The sequence below is a fragment of the Lissotriton vulgaris genome, chromosome 2_1, assembly GCF_964263255.1.
Source record: "Lissotriton vulgaris chromosome 2_1, aLisVul1.2, whole genome shotgun sequence".
NCBI classification, from domain to species: Eukaryota; Metazoa; Chordata; class Amphibia; order Caudata; family Salamandridae; genus Lissotriton; species Lissotriton vulgaris.
In genome coordinates this window covers 1,665,803,842-1,665,824,647 of record NC_141687.1, presented here as the reverse complement: position 1 = coordinate 1,665,824,647, position 20,806 = coordinate 1,665,803,842, and the positions used below count along the sequence as shown (strand labels likewise).

Here is a 20,806-nt window from a genome sequence, read left to right as displayed (position 1 = left end):
GTGTCTTTAAGTCCTCCGTCCAAATGGATGGCAGTGTACACTGGACCAAGTTAGTTAATCTATATAAATGCAATTTAGGTTTACAAAAAAGGTACAGATCGGCACGGTCCACTTAAATCACCATCTTACCTAGATGTATTTTTGAAGTCCTCAAGCTGAGAAGTTACTGTTCATAAAAGGCTTTAACTAGCAAGGCTGTCACAGACCACAGGAGGTAGCCAGGCAACATATGCTCCACATGAATTGTGTTAGAACAGTGGGTAAACCATGCATGAAAATGACTGCCTCAGTTGAACTACTACCAGGGAACAAAACCCATTTGATTTCACTCACGACTTAAGGAGGAAACTCAAGAACAGAGGCAGAGGCCCAACAATGAAACATGACCATGGCCTATGTATGTATTGTTAGTTATAATGTTTTAAGTGGTTATAATGTTTTAAGTGCTCCGTTAAGTGACCATTTCCCGATAAGGATTGAATTATTGGATACACAAATAACAGTGCATAAAAGAGCTGAGGTCTTTTCAGAAGATGTAGACATAAATAGGCAAAATGGATATGCCTTAAAATAGACCAGGGTGGTTCCCGAGGTTTTCCTTAGAAAATTAATCAATGTTTGTAGTACAAACTTTGATGCCGGCTTGGACCTGGAAACTGAGGACGCAGAAATTATAAGTAATTTTAGAGATAACTGCCAGTATAAAAAAAAAGGGTTTATGGGTAAATGTCAAGGCAAAGAAGACCCAAAGTAAAACCAGAGGCTGGTTTACACCTGCTTGTAGTAGGGCTCATAAACTATGAAAACTGGCCTTGCATAAGCATGAGAGAAATCAACCATCGATAAGGACCCTACGCAGGAGTATAAAATTGTTTTTCATCAACTGTCTTTGAGTTTTTAATGCAAAGCATGGACAGTCATTATGGAGGCTTCAGAACTAAAGGACATGACTGCTTTTTGGAAAGCAGTCAATGCTCCATTTTTTAAAGATAGTTCAAAGGCCCGTATGGAGTTAGCCGTGAATGAAGAAGATTGGGTTAAGCATTTTGAAACTCTTTACAACCCAGTAGCAGTTACCACGGATTTAACAAGAGAACCCATGTCTAAGAGAAAGGGTGCAGTAGGGCAGCAACTTCATTTTTTACTGGAGGAGGTAATCAAGGGTATTAATTCCAGTCTTGGGGGTAAGGCACCAGGCCCCGATGGTGTCCCAGAAGACATTAAGAAAAACATCTTTCTTTGGGCTCCCTTGCTCACTAGAATTTTTAATGCTGCCAGCTCCATAGGATTACTTGGCACCTGGTACAAGTCGATTATAATCCCAATTTTCAAAAAAGGAGACAGATCAAGCTGTGCTTGTTACCGGCCCATATCGCTGCTTGACTCTACCATTAAAATAATTGGTAGAGTCATTTTAGATAGACTGCAGAAATGGGCAGAGGAACATCACATCATTAGCGATCTCCAATATGGGTTTCAAGAAGGAGTCGGCACCATTGAGCAAGCACTTAATCTATCAATATTGATAGAGAAATACACAATGGCCAAGGGAGGTAGACTTTAGATCTTCCTTCGGCTTTTGATTTTGTAAATCATGGTAAACTATGGACTATTTTAACTAGTTTGGGAGTAGAAGCAAACATTAGTTTTTTAAGAGAATTGTATAATGGGGCTAGTGCTATGGTCAGATTTGGCATAAATGGGGAGTGTACCAGGGAATTTAGCATTGCAAGGGGTGTGAGGCAGGCGTGTGTCCTTGCTCCATTTTTATTTTCTATTTATATTAATAATTTAGAGGATACACCATTACAGGATTGTAATGATATGCCAAATGCCTCAGCCCGTCGGTTACCTGCACTCATTTATGCAGATGACACTGTGCTTATGGCAAGAACCCCCTTAGCCATGCAGGCCATGATTTCGTCTTTTAGTGCTTTTATGGATAAACTTGAACTACAAATAAATTGCACTAAGACATTTGCAATGAACTGTGGTGGTAATGCCCGTCAAAAGAAAATTAACATGTTCATCGGATCAACCCCTCTACAGCACACCCCAACTTTCCCATATCTGGGGATTTTGTTTGATCACACTGGGAACTGGAATAGTGCAATACAGGCTAGGAATTTATTATTCTCCAAATCTATAATGGCCCTTAAGTCCTTTAGCAGAAAGATGGGCAAAAAGCCAGTTAAAGAGTATATATATATATATATATATATATATATATATATATATATATATATATATATATATATGGCTAGCTGTGTCTCGGTGGCACTATATGGGGCAGGCATTTGGGGAAATTTAAATGTTAGCAGTTTACAAGTAACTGAAAACGGCTTTTTGCGATACCTTTTGGCACTCCCAAGGAGTATGTCCAACTATAATTGCCATACAGAATTGGGTATCCCCTAATTGGAAGACCTAATTAGGATCCAACCGATGCTTTTATGGCATCGGGTATGGACCAATGAGAAATGTCACCTAAACAGACTCATATTGGGGGGACGCATTAAAACTAGATGGGGTAAAAAGGATAAAATGGTGATGTTATATAAAAACTGTTTGCAATAACTTAAAGCATCCGGAGTTTTTTGATGAGCAAGATTCTATGGTTATTACTAGGAAAGCATTGAAATATGTGTGCCTAAACTTCCTTGTAAAACAAAGACAATCGAGTGAACTGGTAAAAAAAAAAAAATGATTTCCCATCAAATGATAACCAAAATAAGGATTATCCAGCCCTATCTAAACCTACAAATGAAAGAGCAAGAAAGGTTCTTACGGACCAGATTTAGGTTTGGAATTTTGTTTAGATTATTGAGCTTCCCTGCTACAAATGACTGGTCTAAGGATATGTGTAAATGCCCTTGTGACAATGTCTCTGCTCAATCGGATATACATGTTTTATTTTTCTGTAGATTTTATGTGATATCTAGGAAGAGATGGATAATGCCAATTTTAAAATGTATGATTTTGAGACAGTGTCGCCCAGCGTTTTTAGCTATACACATCTTAGAGGACATTTTTTCTGTTGCTTCCGTTGTGGCTTTTCTTAAAAGTATATTTTATTTACGCAAGACAATGATTATATGACTTCAATCTGCGGCCTATGTATATACTGTGTACATTGCTTTTCCTCTTTTTTTAGTTAATGTTGATGTAATTTTTATGTGATTCGATATACTTTTCTGGTTATGAAATATAACCGAATAAAGTCTTTTTGATTTGACCATGGCCTATGAGCACGATTCACAAAATCCGCCACATGGTAAAATAGGAATCCAGGCATCCACATGACAAATTGAGCCCCAAATAGTTTGGTGCTGGTGGTAGACAAGTACAATGTATGGTTTTCTGTCGGATATCCAAGACATTCCATTTGATGTCAGACTACACACCTGATACGGCAGAGTAGCTCAATAACGGGTGTGTTACCGACAAAACATGGTCCAGTATGGATTAGATTTTAAAAGAAGTTGACATTGGCAGCACAAGTTAACCAAGTCACAGAAGCATAGAATAGGCATGCGTATTTACCAGAGGTAGGTAAAGACCACCCTTACATGCCACCACCAATTAAAGTACAATTTAGGATAAGCAAGGAGCTGTAACAAGTCTGTACAAGAATGTGTCTTGGAGAGGAGTTGGCCTGACGGCTAGGGCGGGGACCTCGAATCTGGGGAACTTGGTTCTAGTCTCGGCAATGACGCTGAACATCCTGTGATTCTGGGCAAATCACTTAATCTCCCCGTGCCTAACAAAACTGAATGTGTCCTCATGTAATGCAACTGGTGCTATGTAAAGCCGATACAGATCAAGTTTGTGCTATATAAAACGCTGAGGAAAAAAAAAAGTATATTATTGTAATAATTGAAACATTTCTGTAACCTTACCCCATCCACAGAGAAGCAAGTCAAAGCACCCACCAACTGAACTTTCTTCCAGTCTCACAGCAGATGGTCTAGGAATTGATTATCCAATGTGTCACTTCAGGCAATTTCGGCTGCTACAAAAACCTATAGACGAACACGATTGGTTAAACTCGCCTGCTTCTATGGGCACTCCGAGATGGTCTTGCATTGCTTCACTGTGGGTTACCATTAATCTATAATTTAAGTTGATTAAACTAGTTGCGGGTTGGATGATAGCATGGGTTTATAAAAGTGCGATAATAAACAGTAATAGCTTTAACTGAAAGAAGCAACAAGAAAATACGAGAAAAGCACAAGTAGAGAAAATAGATCTTTTTATTTTATTATTAGAGAAAACAAGGGGTCCAATTTCAGCTGTAAACACTTTGACTACCCCACTAGCATTGTACATTTTTCCACGATCCTGACCAGCATCTGGAAAGCTCAACTTACAAGGCAGTATTCCCTCTTCTGCTGGTATCAGACTAGTCCCAAGGTGAAAGTGAGCAGATCAGGACCAGCTCGCCGGATGTATTTTCACATTTCACAATTCCACAAATGTGACTGCTTCACTGTATTAGTAGGAACTGAAGACCCCCACTCTAAGGCACGCTGACAGGGCACTGGGAGGAGCCAGTGGCAGATCACACTGAAGCAGCCTTCTAAGCACAGTAGATACTCGACGCTTGAAGTAAATCCCCCGATTTTGGCAAACCTTGGCAGTAGCCAAGCCTGGCCAAGTGCAGCCTTCAACAACAAATTGTTCAAAAACAGTGAAAGAAAACACGTAGGCAAGCACATTTAATCGCACCCAAAATAAAGACTGGTACATTTAATGAGCTGGTAAACGTGCAAAGGCAGTTTATTGCCAGTCAAACATTAACACCAGGCATCGACAGCACGGACCAACTCACAAAGCAAACGGAGGGTCGCACCTGGAGAATAAAACCCCAATGGTATTCAGAATAGTTTGATACGCTCTTAAGTAGCTTCGTGTAAAGCTGCTTCAGCCTTCCACAGGCCTCTTCAGCAGGTACCCTAAAAGGAATCTTGGTGCTGTGTCCCAAGAAAGGGCTTCTAACATTTTACGCAACCATTGCATTGCTTCCATCTTGGACTGCAACACCAAAGTTACACACCCAACATCTAGAGCATGCTGCAAGGGCGAACATGCCGAAAAGTTATATTACCTGCACTGAAGCGTTTCATTACTGTTCCTCAGCATTTATGGGGAACATTATATGCGAAAAGAAACTTTTTTGGTCAAAAATTAGCACATTCAATTTTAAACTTCTTGATGGGAAGTAAACCAGTTACATGGCAACTGAAGTTGCTTGCAAAGATATAGAATTGTGCAGATAATTCACAGTTTTCCCAGAGCAGAACCCACAAGGCTGTCACAAACTGCATATGGAAGTTTGTTGAACACCATAGATACATTTGAGATTAACACTTTATACAGTCATGGTCTTTGGCACAAGACAGTTAGAATGAAACATTTCGTACAGGCACATTAAATACTCACTACACATCGCCCCTTCAAATGTGAATAGTTCAGTAATGCAAGTACTGTAACTGCTATTTACTTAATGTTCATAAACAAAAAAACTAGAATGTTTGAGAACTGCAGTTCTATAAAGAGCACCGTTATCAGCCATGACACTTCTTAACAGTCCTGTTAAACATGATATTTCTGCTAGCTGGCGATCATTTGTGGTAGACCCACAATGGATACTAAATTCTAGGCATCAGAGATTGAATTCAGGCCAACGTCAAGAAAGCCTAATAGAAGGTTGACGATTTTTAGAAGCGACTGCTCCTGCAATCTCTGGAGATGTTCAGAAGAAAAAAAAGATGCTGAAAGACTTCGCTCAAAGAGAAGGCTCCTTGCCAAAAGAACGATGCCACTAGTAACGACATGGCAGCAACTAAATGGCCCTTTCCTTAGGGTGCCTAAACTAGTCACTACTCAATTAGGCCTGAAACTGCACAAACTTAAAGTTCACAGGTTTCCCCCAAAGTCAGCATCACTCCAATAAACAAGCCTGAATGAAAATATCCAAAAAATATTCTAATAGAACCCATCACCAACATATGGGATTGGCTAAAACATTCCCCTCTTTGTGGGCAAATAAAAATTGAATACATTGTATTTGCTTGCGACAGATTCCAAAGAATCTATAGTCCGTATGTCAAACTCTAGGCATGACAGATTTTAATACCTATCAACGATACATTTTAGGATTTAAAAATATTGACAACCAGAGGCATTCCACAAACATTTCCCAAACACACTTAACCTTTATTCAGGCATGGGGCAGGCCTGCCTCAACACAAACACCAACACCAACCTGAATCAAATGCAAAACTCACAATTTCGTAAGGAACGAAAAACGCAACCCTTCCTTGTAAAGGTTTTGGGTTAAATAAAAATAAAAAAGTAAAAGGAGGGGCGATTCAGGAAACTCATCTCATCCATACTCAAACACAAAAAAAATAAGTGAAGCAGGCTTAGAAGTCCTTAATCACATGAAATACTCGAGCAAACCGTATGAATGCATTTACGAAAAACAGCTAGCTGGCATATGTCAGGAATGCAGATAAATTCAGACTAGCTTCCAAGAGGCCTATTCCCAGCTCAAGTGGTCTGTGAGGACAGAGGCCACCTGTTGACCATTTTAAAATCAAAAGGCAGCATTTCTCTAGACTAACCACCCCAATTTGTGCTACGTCAGTATAAGCTGCCTGGTACAAATCCACTTTCGGTCATCTTCACATAGCAAACCAAATAAGAGCCATTTTAAAGCAGTTTCATACATGTGACTGAAAATAAGTCAAACTGCATCACATCGAGGCATTCCAAGAGACTGTTGGTGTCTCATAGTAACAAGTGGCTTATGAAACGGAGGGGGTATAAAAACAAATTTTAGCGAATTGGTATAAGAATGTTTCACGCGGGTAAGTCTGGTTTCTCCAGGTATGAGAAAGGCAGACTGCAGGGAGGAGCGTTAAATCAAGGCACAGATCACGCCACACAAGCTCAAATGCTTTGATATGCCACAGCACCATCAGGCACAGAATTTGCATTTAAAGTATGTCAATTAAGCAGCTCGCCAAGTCAAAGATACTACTCCACTAGCCGGCCATTACATGAACCCAACTGTGAGGATATGTGGAAAGGACACCATCCATGCATCAGCTCACACCGCAAGGTAAAGCAGTGTTACAAAAGTATGGCCAGGTTTCAGATTCCATTAATCTATTTTAAAATCGGGATTGTGTGGCGAGACATGACGCAGCACTGCTGTGCTACAATCACAACTGCATACATTTCCTGAGTGGGGTGCCTCTTTTGGCAAGCTTAACAACTGAGTTCATAAAGTAAGTTCACTACGACAGACGAGCACTCACCTGCTCAGGATTCCCTTTAGAACCAAAAGTGAGAGCTGGTGGAGACAGTGAGGAAGAGTGGTGGGAAAGGAAGTAAAGAAAGCTAAAGTGACAGTCATGTCTTGCAGTTGTTACATCTAGCCTTCCTCATCTCCCCCAAATGTGCGTTACACTATAGACCACTGCCTTTCATGGCGATTCAAACACTGCGAGAAACCAAGCATTTCCTCAGGCAATGCACCACCAATCTGTACAAAGTACAGTAAGAGGTTAGCTCCACTTGGTCTAACAGTCAAACCACCCACCCACAAACCCATAGGCAATATCCAACTTCACTTCTCTAACCAGACTACTGCTGAATACTTAAAACTCGATTTAAATCATAATTTTATGATCAAGTGACAAAATATTAATGAACAGATTTGCTGCAAGTTCCCGCTGCCCGAATGCACTCATCCTGTACAAATTTAGCGGTCATGCACACCAAAAAAATTCTCTTCCTTTTGCTTTTGGAAAGCACAAAGTCATTGTCACGCAAGGTGTCCAAGAGGGGATCAGTTACAAGGCAGCCAAGTCTGGTAGGAATGGTTGCAGGGAACCATGGGCTGCAGGGGGGCATAATAGTAATTGCTGAAGTTGACATCTTGGATGTAATGGGCAGGCTGGTAGTAGCAAGCAACGTTGTGCACTGGTGGGAACATCCTCTGCTCGGATAGGACTCGAGCAGCAAACATGGCAATGAGATTCAGAGTCTGCCGCCGCTCGTGCCCCATCAGGCACACTGTGCTCTCATTCACAACTTTATGTAACGTCATCAGGCAGTCATAGCGTTTGTTTTCCATGCCCACAAAGTGGTTCTGCAGATAGGACTCAAGCTTTCGCTGCTGCTCACCAATGTCTGGGAAATCAATGAAGTAACGGGAACACATGTACCTCTGTAGACTCTTCATGTCAGCCTCAGACTTTGGCTTGAACCCCCTCACCAGTAGATTGCAGTACTTTAGGAGTCCTCCTCCTCGAATCTCCTCTGGGTTTCTGGTTGCAATAATTTTATTCCGGAGGTGCTCCATTGCCTCTTCAAAGTCCCCATAAACACTTTCCCCGGTAACAGTCGGGTGGAAGTTCTCACTCATGGGGTTCTCAGAGCATTCTGTAAAAAGTAACAAGGAGTCCAAAATAATGTGGAAAGAATCCACACTGAACTCAAACTGACGCCGGAGGGTGTCTACAAACTTCAGTTCCACGTTCTTTCCACTGTTATTGGACAGAGATATCAGACTCCAGCGGTCATTCTCTGTGCGCACTTTCACTAGCTTCTGCACATAGGCTTCCTTCAGAGTCATAGGGGACATTTTCTCCTTATTGACCCCCTCAGGTAAAAAGTCCAACAGGCATCCAAGAACCACGTCTTTCACCACCTCATAAGTCTCTGCGCTCTTCAGGTCCACACCAAATATCAGATCAAGATCCTTGTAGCCCAGGCCACCATCTTGATGCAGAACATGGCTAGCTGCAGAGCCATTCAGTCTCACATTTTTCACGTGGATGCCCTTCTGCTCCAGCCGGCTGCGCACCATCTGAGGATGAAAGGACACCAAGTTAGACAGTCTAGCATTTTGTAAATGGAAACAATCCTAAACAAAGTGCAAAATGACTATTCAATCCATAAGATTTCAAAACACAAAAATCCCAACAGATAAGTTAGTGGTCTGGCTCAGCTGTATAGCCACTAACAGGACCGTCAGCTACTGAGCATGTGCAGCACAGACGTGCTGCAGTCTGGATTACAAGCAGCTGTTAGTACATCAAACGCTGGTATACAACTGGCATGCACGTAGAGAACAGAACGTGCAGAGAGTGGACAAGTAGGGAGTAAACTAAACCCTCCTTTTCAGACAGCCAGGTTACTTACTGCCCAAGGATCCCAGCTTTGTCAGCCAGTTTGTGTGGTTAGGAGCCTCACAGGCCAATATAACTGTTGTATCTGACAGCTTACAAGACAATGATGAATCACTGTGTGCTTCCACGAACAAGGCAAGTCAGTATTCAAGAGTCACCCATAAAGATGCAAAAACTTCACCCCACATTCATGAAGAGAGCATTCAGAACTAGTTAAAAGCCAGGTGAAAACGTATTGTGCATAGGTATTGCATATCCTCGGATCACTAATATTTGATTTTGCAGGGGAGAATTTGAAAGAGTTCCTCTCTATTGAAATGCTGTTGTAAAGTATAGCTGTGAAGATTTAACTTCAATGGGAAAACGAGTTTCTACATGGAATTGTGTCAAATTTGCAAGTAGTTGCTTACACTGCAGGTTGTTCATTTAGGTGGTCTGCTTATTTGAGTTGCCTGGGGAGAGTGGTTGAAGTACCAGCACCTCGTCCATCATCTGGTTGTGTTTGGTATGTTCGGCCTAAGTGACGAAGGGTATGCCCAGAAATGGGTACCTTGCTGGCTTTGCCACTGGATGCAAGCTATCCTGGCTGATCTGGGGCGATACTGCAAAACAGGTCACAGGATGCTTGTTTCTGGTCCAGGGAGGACCCGGGAGGCATTTCAGGCTGTACTACTCCCATAGGAGGGAAGGAAAAGAAAGATGTGCATATGATTGGTCCAATATGGTGTGGCATTATGAGCAAAATAATGGTTTAAACTCAGATCTCTTGACTAGGGGGGGAGTGGTTGAAACGTTTCAGCACTCCATCCATAATCTTATTGTGTTTGCTATCTAGGTTCTTGTAGCATGGGGGAGGTAAAACCAGGAAACTAGCCAACCTTCACCACAAGGCAAAAAAAAGGCAACTCATGAGCAGAAAAATTCCCTATGCAAGCAGGTTAGTTACTACAGTACAAGGTGGTCTATGTGCAAGCAGTCGCAGACAAGTAGAATCAATAGTACAGTAAAGTTTAAAGGAACACTTCAACATCCTTGAGAGGTTACAGTGGGTCAATCTGCATCAGTTGCTGGCACCCTTTTGGGGTGTAACCAAAGAACATATGCCCTCTAAGGAATTAGGGTGTAAGGTTTCAAGACACTTACAACACAGTGCAAGTTATGTCACTGTGCAGAAGCAGAGGGTGTAGCACAGCATGAATCGATTTCATGCATTTATTTCAGTTAGTTAACTGACTCGGGGTAGAGTGAAGACCCAAGCCAAATAGCACTTTCAAGAATTCACGTGACCAGGTCAAGCAGACTGCATTCTGTACTCAAGCCACTACTATGGTACAAGGTAGTTCGCATGCAAAGTTAATCCATACTGAGAGCACAGCAATCCTTGGAGATGGTAAGCATGTCGATAACCACGGGGCAATTAATCCCTGTCTACAGGTAGCATCTTGCCTGTGAGTCAGCTACAGCTGAAAGGCCCACAAGTCCTTGCAAGAGTCGTGGTTCGAGCCTCTTCCATGAAGTGCAAGCCTGTAACATGCCTGGGGCTGCAATGCACAGCCACCTGCCTGGACTTGAACCACCTAGTTCACAGTACATCCAAAGCAAGCGTTTGATGGCTTACCAACATTGCCACACCAAATAGCAAGTTTTAACCTTTGAGGTCTCACCTCAGCACAGAGAACAAATCATTGTTTAGCTGTTAAGGTTTCTGAAAAGAAAATCGCTGAGGTATAAGTTGGTGAGGACGCATATAGAATAGCTTCTCCAGAAGTATGTTTATGCACAGTAGAATACACACTGTGAAACCCATTAGTGTTTGAGCAACAGTCACAGGATTGACAGCCTGTACATTTTGCTCTTCTCAAGGCTGCTTCTGTGACGTTTCACATTTGGATCCAAAGACCAGGAAGAGGTCATTGCTCAAGAGTTACTGTGTAGTCTGTTTCTACTTTGATCCACAGGGAGTAATCTTTAGCACTATGGGTGAATGCTTGCTTGGTGACAAGTGTAGATGAGTTGTTCAGGTACAGCCTTTCTATTCCCTCCATTTTTGCCCTGGAAAGAGCAGCCAGACAAAAAAAATGGTACCTGAGACTTCATATCCTGACACGTTGTCAAGATTGGGTCAATAGATGCCAGAGGGCCGTACTATCAGAGATATGGCCTCACCCCAAGTGTCTGGGAGCAGAGGTTGCCACACTACTATCAAACTACATGTGACCCACTTTCTACAGGTTGAGTTACATTTAAAAAAATGCCCCATTTGCCATTGAATACTGCTAAACGCCCTACAATTTGCCATCAGGTGGTACATGAGAAGCTTTCAGCTGATCCAAACATGTGGTCCAATTACAGGCAGACAGCCAGCCCTAACATGTTGAGGCCTGGAAGTCCGAAACCGGCCCTAGGATGCTTAATTCCAGTCCAGTGAGGACCTGGCTTGGTAGTTCGGGCTGGACTGTTCCCATGGGGCACAGGGTTCAAGACTGATTTGCATATTGGCTGGGTTCAAACTGGAATGGCATGGTGAGCAAAAAACGATGCATTTAGGCACAGATCTCTGTACTGGGGTCAATGTATGACATTGTTCTGCATTCTGTCCATCAACTGTTTTTGCAGGTGATGGAAAGGCAACGGGACACCTATAACCTGCGATACAATGATTTGTTATGGTTCTCAGAATCAATCCGTAAAATGTATCCTTATTTACACAGTATTTAGCCAACACATGCTTTGCGCTTTCATTGCTCCTTCAGCTTCAATAATGGCAGTAAATCAATCGCTAAAATAAATAGAAACAAAAACAAATCTATAAAATTGAAAAGTATTATATACCTCCAAATTACTTTGCTTAGTTTCATAATAAGTCTAAAAATATCTTTTTCATGAGCAACCTTTGTTGCAAGGTCTGATGTTGCACGACTATGTAGCTTTAGTTATTGATTTAGGACCATTTGTGGTCCTGGAAATGGCTCATGGAAACGGTCAAAGACTTTAGAGAAAAGAATATTAATGTTGTATGGACTGAAGCTAATAATTGTGCTGCTCACCATTCTTTTAGAATGTGAATGACTACATATCTAGTTGGTATAATCTTCAACTCCTGTATAATTCACACAGCATGACCCACCGAAGTGCATCGACATGAGAAATTGGGATGACACCTCTTAACGTAATCGGGACTTCTTAGGGAAGTCAGTCAGAATGAGATGGAGGATGGCAGATTATGCTGCAATTTGTTATTTTGTAATACAATCACGCCAGCACTGAATGCGCTACACTAGCTCCCTGGTAACTCTGATCAAGTTCAGAATATTCTGCGACCCTCCGCGCACTTTGTTGCGTTGTGATGCATACAGTTAACATGCAGAGTTTTAGTAATACTGAAGTCACCAATTCTGTGTCGGAAAAGATGCCAGCTAGTCCTCATTAAAGCAAATAGCAGAAGGGGAAAATCAGTCCCACGCTATAGACATCGACCTGCCCTTGACAATGGACAATTTTGCACCGATACTTTGAGGGGGTTTCGGGTGGTAAAGGACAGGGGGGGGGGGGGGGGAGGAGGAGACTTGTTAACAGCGCGATTTCTGGTAGCACACAATTCCAACAGCAAGTAGTATGAACCACCCAACTCCAACAGCAAGTAGTATGAACCACCCATCATTTGGAGCAGATTGTGCCAGGCATGCTTTTACGGTTGAATCTTTATGGCACTATAAAGCCAACAGCTATTACTTGAGCCTGTTCATAGTTAAACGCCAATCGCTCTATCCGTCTGTTTAGGCCACTCCTTCGATGGTCATGTAATGGATCTGTTTGAGTCATGTCAGGTTTTGAAGTTGACAAGTCAGGCGTGTCTGACAATACAGCCTGGGATTCCACGCCTTTTGGAGAGCCCAAGGACGTGGGGAAGCAGTGAATCACACGGGTGTGCCCCTGAAGACGCGTGCTTCATCGCCCAACTCAGCCTTTGGGATGAAAGGACGCAATTACCAGAGATCGGCACGGCAGTCCTGTGGAGGCGCTAAAACCGGCCCAGGATCGAGGCTGTAGGTTACTGGGATTGCAGTACAGAGCTGGTTCAAACCTGAACACGGTCGTGGGCTCTTCTCTCCCCCCCCCCCCCACTTTCCGCTTGCATAACTGCAAACTTGTGCAGCTGCAACCCTGCGATCCAAGGGCATATTCATGGGTCAGGCAGGACTGCCCCAGGTAGGCAAATAGAAAGCATTTGACGAGCCAAGTAGGTCCTTTATTCGTTGAATACTGGTGTGTGCGCCAAGTCAGTCTTGCGAACAGAATGGTATTACGGAGTAAAAAAATGTCTGGCACCTGCCCAGACATTTGAAGACAGTCCTTTGTAGCATGCCACACTTAGATCGGTCTAAATGCCTCGGTCAGCACCCTATAAAAAAGCCTGAACTCTGGCACATTAGTGTCTCTGTACTTTAGGCCAGTCACATAATGCCATTTTACCACTAAAGACATTATTTATGTTACATGAATACGTTTGCTACGGGAGGCTAAATATGCAAAAATGCTTGTTCTTGTCAAGTACCACGACAAACTTTCTAGATCTAATCTCAATAGCACTGTTTAAGGACTCTGCAAGACCACTACTCAAATGCCATAATTTCTCCCCGTTTTGGGTAAAAAATCAAAATGACTGATGTGGAAAGGCTTCGCTGGACCCGCCCTGTCCAGGGCGTGCTTTATTTGGGAGGATTTGGCTAACAGTATGTCACCAGAGCGGAACGTGGCCATCCTCCTCCCACAGCATGCAGGTCCATGCCTCTCCTTACTTCTTGGGAAGTTTAGCAGGGCATGGTAATACACCGCCTTCAGGGCCCAGTCACCGCACCGGATAATCTTCGCATCCCTGAAAAAGTGGGGCAGAGCGGCCACTGCAGACAGGACGTGTATCGCATGCTGCGACGAGGCGCTTCGTTTGACATCTGCCAAGCACTTATGCTCTGCTACTAAATAGGGACAGGAGGGTAGTAGGGGTATTAGGCGGCGCACAGTGATGCTACTATGTATTCATGAACAGTAATTTCGCCTGATAGTGCTCCAAGGAATTTGAGCAACGACCGCCCCTCGGTAACAGAGTGCAGACAAGTTCACACTCATAAAACAAAACAAAATTCAAAGTCCTGAGCCACAGTCAGAATCAATATAGTAACAAATCCACGCAGTAGTCTTCCCAAGACGTTTTTACGATGCTTTATTCCATTTTTCTTATAGATCAACATAGGCACATAACCTCAGACTTCATCAGGGCACAGAACTCGAGTATCCGATGAAAGATAGATTATATATATATATATATATATATATATATATATATATATATATATATGACTATCGCAGATTTCAGCCTTCAATGCTCCAATAAGCGATCTGTAGTATGAGCAGAGCATACTCCTTTCCGTATCAGAAATCCCACTGAAATCCAACTGATCGCTATGGCACTAAGAGAGAAACTCACTTCAATGCACCAACCTCGGGTAAATGAGCAAAGTTATTAGCCATTCCCTTAGACAGAACTGCCAAAATGTGACAGCAGCATCTGGTGCTGGACGGAAGTATTCTCCAGCCCACCTACGAACAGAGCCATGGTCAACCAGTTTGGCCTGGAGACTGCTTCGTGCCCCATAGCTACAAAGATACATCCTCTTAACTTGTTCCGCAAAATTAAACCATGGGCCAAGCATTCCTAGCTAATACTAGTTCCTCCGTATTAAACATCGCCCCCTATTAGAAATCATGCATCTGCATCACAACTCCTAAAAGGCAAAAGCAACGAAATGGACTTTAAGCTCTAAGCAGGCTACACTCACCACCAAGGCAACATTATTAAGTTGCTGGCAAACGAAGCAGCAGGGCTTCCCAACACTCGCTCACTGCCCAACCAAATAAAGTAATAAGCTCCCCTAAACTCCACCTCCAAAAGCAACAAAATTAATTACCCTGCGCCACACGAAATATGCAGCTCCGTGTCGAACCCATATAGTTTACCGCCCCCCCCCCCCCCCCCCCAATAAGCATACCCGGAGCCGTCACTCGCCTTAGACAACTTCGTGTCGGGGTAAGGCTAGCCTTCTTGGGACAAAAACTTTATTCAGAAGTTAAACCACAGCCGTGACAAGCTGCAACCAGAATCAAGGCCCTAGCGGAAATTTGTATACAAAGACGTGCTCAGTTTAAATGCGTGGCGGAACTTGTTCATTGTATGAAGCACAGATGGACAGAATGCTGTAGAATGCAAACAGCCGCCCATGTCACAAATCTGGGTTTAATCCATCGTTTTTACTCAGAAGCCACCCCAGTTTGGACCCAGCCATATGCAAATCAGTCTTGACCAGGCTTTAGGTGGGATCTCAATGGGGCGTGACCAATGCACTTACGGGCGTGGATTAAAACATCCAAGCTAAAAAGCTGAAAAATAAAAATAAAAAACATGCTTAGCATGGTGTGCCACCTGACTGGCATTTTGCCGCTTCAGTGATTGCATCCGGATATATACTGCAAAAAGTAAGATTACCTACAACAAGCTAGGGCTTTTGCCTTAGTCAATGGTTGTTCGCTGCATTAGATACATAAGCAACAAATATGGCTTTTGTTGCATAGATCACTGAAAAAACTTACGTCAGGGGCGGCCTTAGGGCTTTCAATTGACTTTTCTGGACCTTATGATTGTCTTGGCAGGGAGAATAGGTTTTTTATTGTTCTCATTGATGATTTTTCTAAGTGGTTACATTATTCTTTTGTAGAGCATCCTAGTACTGATGTGGTCATTAGTCTCCTGGACAATGTTTTCAGGATTGAAGGGGCACCCATTTCCATTAGGTCTGACAATGGTGTTCAGTTCATCTCAAGCAAAATGGGAATGTTTCTTAAAAAGTTTGGAGTGTCTGCTAAGAGGACTCCTCTTTATAGTCCACGTTCAAATGGTCAGGTTGAGAGGGCCAACAGATTTTTAAGGAGGGGATCCAAGCTGCTTTGGAGAGTAATTTGGACGTTTGACTTTTAAAAAGACAAAATTTGGAGTTATCATCTCACTCCTAATTCCTGTACAGGGGTTTCTCCTTTTTGCTTTATGAGAGGCAGACAGGCTAAATCTTTATTTTTACCTCAATTAACAAACAAGAGCTGTTTGTAGGCATGTGCAAGCTGTGCACCTGCACAGGGCTACCAAACCCCAGGGGCCACCACGCCAATATATATATCCTTAATATAATAATCCTCTGAGGATGGATACATATTTGTGTGGCGGCCCCTGGCAGGGATTTGGCGGCCTCCGGCTCTGTTCCACTTCCAAACACCCTGACAGCCCCCCTCTTCCCTGGCCACTACGCTCTGCCCCGCCCAGACCCCCTCTTCCGGGGGCCCCGACCTACGCTCCCTGCCCAGGGCCACCATGAGCCTAGAGCCGCCCCTGCTTACGCTCTAAAATGAGACTGTAAAAGGACTACAGCGAGTGTCTGAAGTTACAACACAGGCAGTGAAGGGTGTCACTGCTGCAGGGTTAAGATTCCTCCCCCCCCCCCCCCCCCAGAGGGTGAGGGCAATAATGGAGAACCGATAGAGACTTGTTTCAGCACCTCCTTTTTGGAACTGCAACGGTTTCGGGGTTACCACTGTACTGGGGGCGGGGGGTTAATATTTAACATGGTGAAATATTTGTCCATTAGTTTTTTGTTTGCTTTTGCCACCCTAAGTGGTTGGGTTATGCCCAGAAGTGGGTCGTCCCCTGCTCACTGTATTGCTGGATTTAAGCTAGCCTGGCTGTTGAGGATGTCACCCCGAAACCAATGTCAGGATGCCCGTTTCGAGTCGAGGTATGACATGGCAGTTTGGGCTGGACTGTTCTCAGGACGAATAGGGTCAAGACTAAATTTGCATATGGCTGGGTCTAAAGTGGAATGGCGAGAAGAAAAAAAAAATGGATTTACTCCAAGATCACGGTAATGTGGAGAATGTTTGACTTTGTGCAGCATTGCAGCAAATGCTCATTTTGCACTTATGAAGCACGATATCTATCCGTTGTATATCTGGATTGTAGCGATGCTGCGTAGTGCTTAATGATATACTCGGTTGCCCACGAGGTTATAAAATAACTCGGGGTCAGTTGACAAAAGGCGGAGGGCAGAGAGCCCCGTCATGGGCCTCACCACTACACCCACAAGAGCAGCAAGCTCAAGATTGCGATTCGATTAGTCATCGTGAACTTCGGCTCAAAGTGCATCTTGGGGGTTTGAGCATGTGCTACTGCTGCGGAGTAACGGAATAAGTGACGTATCTTAAATGGAGTTGTGCCCTCCCAGAAGTAGGCGGCCCCCAGCCGGCAGCAGTCAGTGGACACCATCGTCAGAGGTCGGCCAGCACAGGAAGGCATCGTACAGAAAGCAGCGTTTCAAGAATTCGGTGGCAGTGAGCCAAGGCAAGAGGCTGGCTCATACAGTCAGTACTATTTCGATCACGCATTCAGAGTTCGGCCTCCAGCATGAGGTTACACGGAGGAAGGCCTGTCATGACCATGGAAGCTTCTGGGCGGGCATTATATTACCCAAAGCCTGGAACTTGCTACCATGGAGGTAAAGCCAAACGCATACCCACCTGACACGCGCCCACTAACTAATGTATAATGTGACGGGACAAAATGGTGACTCCGAATACCGGCCTCCAGAAGACGGGCATATCTCGACAGCAAATATGAGGATTTTCTACTCCACACTTTAGATTAAAAGCCTGACAGTTGCAGAGTACCATCTTAGCTTTCCTTGTATACCTGATCTTTTTGGTATCGCTTCTATATAAATATTAAACCTTTTTAGGGAGGGGGGGGGGGGGGGAGAAACCAAGAGATCACCACCACCGGTAATAATGGTGGCCAGAAGACGCCAAAAGAAAAGCCTCGTGGTTGTGGGTGGTCCCCCCCTCTCCCCCGAGTAAGAGAAAATACTGACGAACAAACTTTTAGAAGAAATTGAAGTACATGCACTTGAAGGAGCATCAACGCACATGGCCTTGCCCTCCACTCATGGCCCCGCCTCCCACTGACCCTTCCCTACACCCTCCAGCCACCACGTGCCCTTACTCGCTTACCTGCACGACGGTGCGGGGTCGCACGGACAAGGTGGGGAAGTTGCCTCGTCCGTGAATGGGCACACTCTCCCCCAGGATGGCGTCCAGGCGCTGCACTTGCTCCCAGCTCAGCACGCTGAAGCGGCGCGAGACGCACGCAGACGGCTGGCTGCCCAGCGCGCGGCGACACGGCGGGGACGACATCACTCGGTGGCTCCTGGGGTTTGACGTTGCTTCTCCTGACGTAGCGGCCTGTCACCTCTGTTGTCCGTGCGCGCGACAACCAAAATTAGTGTTCTGCGCCTGTACAGTGTCCTTATTTCGGATCGAGTAACCTTGACGTCACGAGAGTTGTGACGTAAAGCAGCGAGACTGGCGACGCGAGCCCCTCGGCTGGTGGCAAAGTAGTAAGTCCTGCGGCCCTCGCGCGACGAAACTGTTAGCGCTGCTAGTCCTCCACAGCTGTGCACACGCCCCCTCAGACAGTCAGTTTGCCGGCAGAGACTCCTCACACGCGGTTTTCTTCGGGCGCGGCTCTCACGCAGATAGAGCTTGAGGGGCGGTTTAAACTGGAGCTGGAAACGAAGCAGATGGTTGTAATGAAACACTGATAGGAGGGGCGTAAGTTGAGCGTGCTTCAAGTTCTGAATAGTCCGTTTCTATCCTTTTATGACAGGCCGGTTTCTGGAATCTTCGTTCAGCTCGGCCTACGCAGGTGTCGCGTGCTACGGTTCCCGCTGTGCCCGGTTACCCTTACCAGTCAGTCCCGCCCTTGCCCCGTCCACAGCAGCACTGAGCACCGCCTCACCCTGACGCGGTTTATGTAGGGCACTTTTCGGGCGCTCACAGGCTGTATGACTTGTCACTCGGCTGCTTCTTCCCGCCTCCCCCTAGCAAGCTTGCCCTCCCATTGGACTGGCTGCATTGGCTGTGTCGCCTCTCTCCGCCTATTTTTCACGTGCGTCACCATGAGGTGAAGTTGGCATCTAATTGGACGGTAGCCCAGGCGCTCCCCGAAACGGAGGCGGGATGCCGGTCGACGGAATCCCATTTGCTATTGGCCAATACGTATGCCAATCTGTTTAAAGGACCGGTACATCTTGGCAAGCTGCAGAGCTGTCAAAGCCTGCATTCATTTCAAGGCTGTAGTTTGTCAGATGTAGCACCCGCATGCCCGTGGACCACACTTTACCTCTGGCGAACAGTAAAGACATGGGAGTAGTCAGAAAAATAAAATAACCCCAATTTGCAGTATACCCCCAAAATCTGTGAAAGTTAATGAGGCAAGCAGAATGTATATATTGCCGTTCACATGGGAATACTAGGGGCATATATAATTGTAAATCTGTTTTTATGGCGACAAAAAAGACTGGCATTACTGGAAATGTAAACAAGCATTTGCAATGCAATAGGTCTCGCATTAGGAACGTTTGAGATATTGGTCTTGTAAATTACATTTTTTATTTATGTGTTGGTTTTGAAAATAGCTAAATTAATAGCTTTGTCATTTACAATGCCAATAGTTAGAACTTATGCAAATGTGACACCTATAACTTGGGGTTGCGCTGAGTGATGCTGTGGTGGTGCTATGGTGGTGCTGTAGTGGTGCTGTGGTGGTGCTGAGTGATGCTGTGGTGGTGCTGAGTGGTGCTGTGGTGCTGAGTGGTGCTGTGGTGGTGCTGAGTGGTGCTGTGGTGGTGCTGAGTGGTGCTGAGTGATAATGTGGTGGTGATGAGTGATGCTGGGCTAGCGCTGAGTGGTGCTGGGGTGGTGCTGAGTGATGCTGTGGTGGTGCTGAGTGGTGCTGTGGTAGTGCTGTGGTGGTGCTGAGTGATGCTGGGGTGGCGCTGAGTGATGCTGCGGTGGTGCTGAGTGATGCTGTGGTGGCGCTGAGTGATGCTGTGGTGGTGCTAAGTGATGCTGGGGTGGCGCTGGGTGGTGCTGTGGTGGTGCTGAGTGATAATGTGTTGGTGCTGAGTGATGCTGGGGTGGCGCTGAGTGATGCTGGGGTGGTGCTGAGTGGTGCTGTTGTGCTGAGTGATAATGTTGTGGTGCTAAGTGGTGCTGTGTTGGTGCTGAGTGGTGCTGTGGTGGTGCTGAGTGATAATGTGGTGGTGCTGAGTGATAATGTGGTGATGCAGAGTGATGCTGTGGTGGTGCTGAGTGGTGCTGTAGTGGTGCTGAGTGATGCTGTGGTGGTGCTGAGTGATGCTGAGTGGTGCTGTGGTGATGCTGAGTGATGCTGTGGTGGCGCTGAGTGATGCTGAGTGGTGCTGTGGTGATGCTGAGTGATGCTGTGGTGGCGCTGAGTGATGCTGTGGTGGCGCTGAGTGATGCTGTGGTGGCACTGAGTGATGCTGGGGTGGCGCTAAGTGATGCTGGGGTGGCGCTGAGTGATGCTGTGGTGGCACTGAGTGATGCTGTGGTGGCGCTGAGTGATGCTGTGGTGGCACTGAGTGATGCTGGGGTGGCGCTGAGTGATGCTGGGGTGGCGCTGAGTGATGCTGGGGTGGCGC

At 44.9% G+C, this 20,806-nt stretch overlaps 1 protein-coding gene across 1 annotated transcript; it reads right to left on the bottom strand.

Annotated features, from left to right (window-relative positions):
* Positions 1 to 4,235: 4,235 nt before the first annotated feature.
* On the bottom strand, positions 4,236 to 19,086 carry TENT5B (terminal nucleotidyltransferase 5B). The gene is made up of 2 exons (XM_086957610.1): positions 18,312 to 19,086; positions 4,236 to 8,884 (listed from the first exon to the last, which is right to left on the bottom strand). Exons 1-2 carry the CDS (start codon positions 18,492 to 18,494, stop codon positions 7,862 to 7,864), a joined length of 1,206 nt encoding a protein of 401 aa, XP_086813736.1. The 5' UTR covers positions 18,495 to 19,086; the 3' UTR covers positions 4,236 to 7,861.
* Positions 19,087 to 20,806: the final 1,720 nt, after the last annotated feature.

What these genes read in the sequence shown, in the direction of transcription:
- TENT5B (XM_086957610.1), bottom strand. Translation starts at nt 18,494, where the DNA reads ATGTCGTCCCCGCCGTGTCGCCGCGCGCTGGGCAGCCAGCCGTCTGCG. An exon ending in GACCCCGCACCGTCGTGCAG is followed by an intron (nt 8,885 to 18,311) that starts GTAAGCGAGTAA and finishes TTTCATCCTCAG; the next exon opens with ATGGTGCGCAGCCGGCTGGA.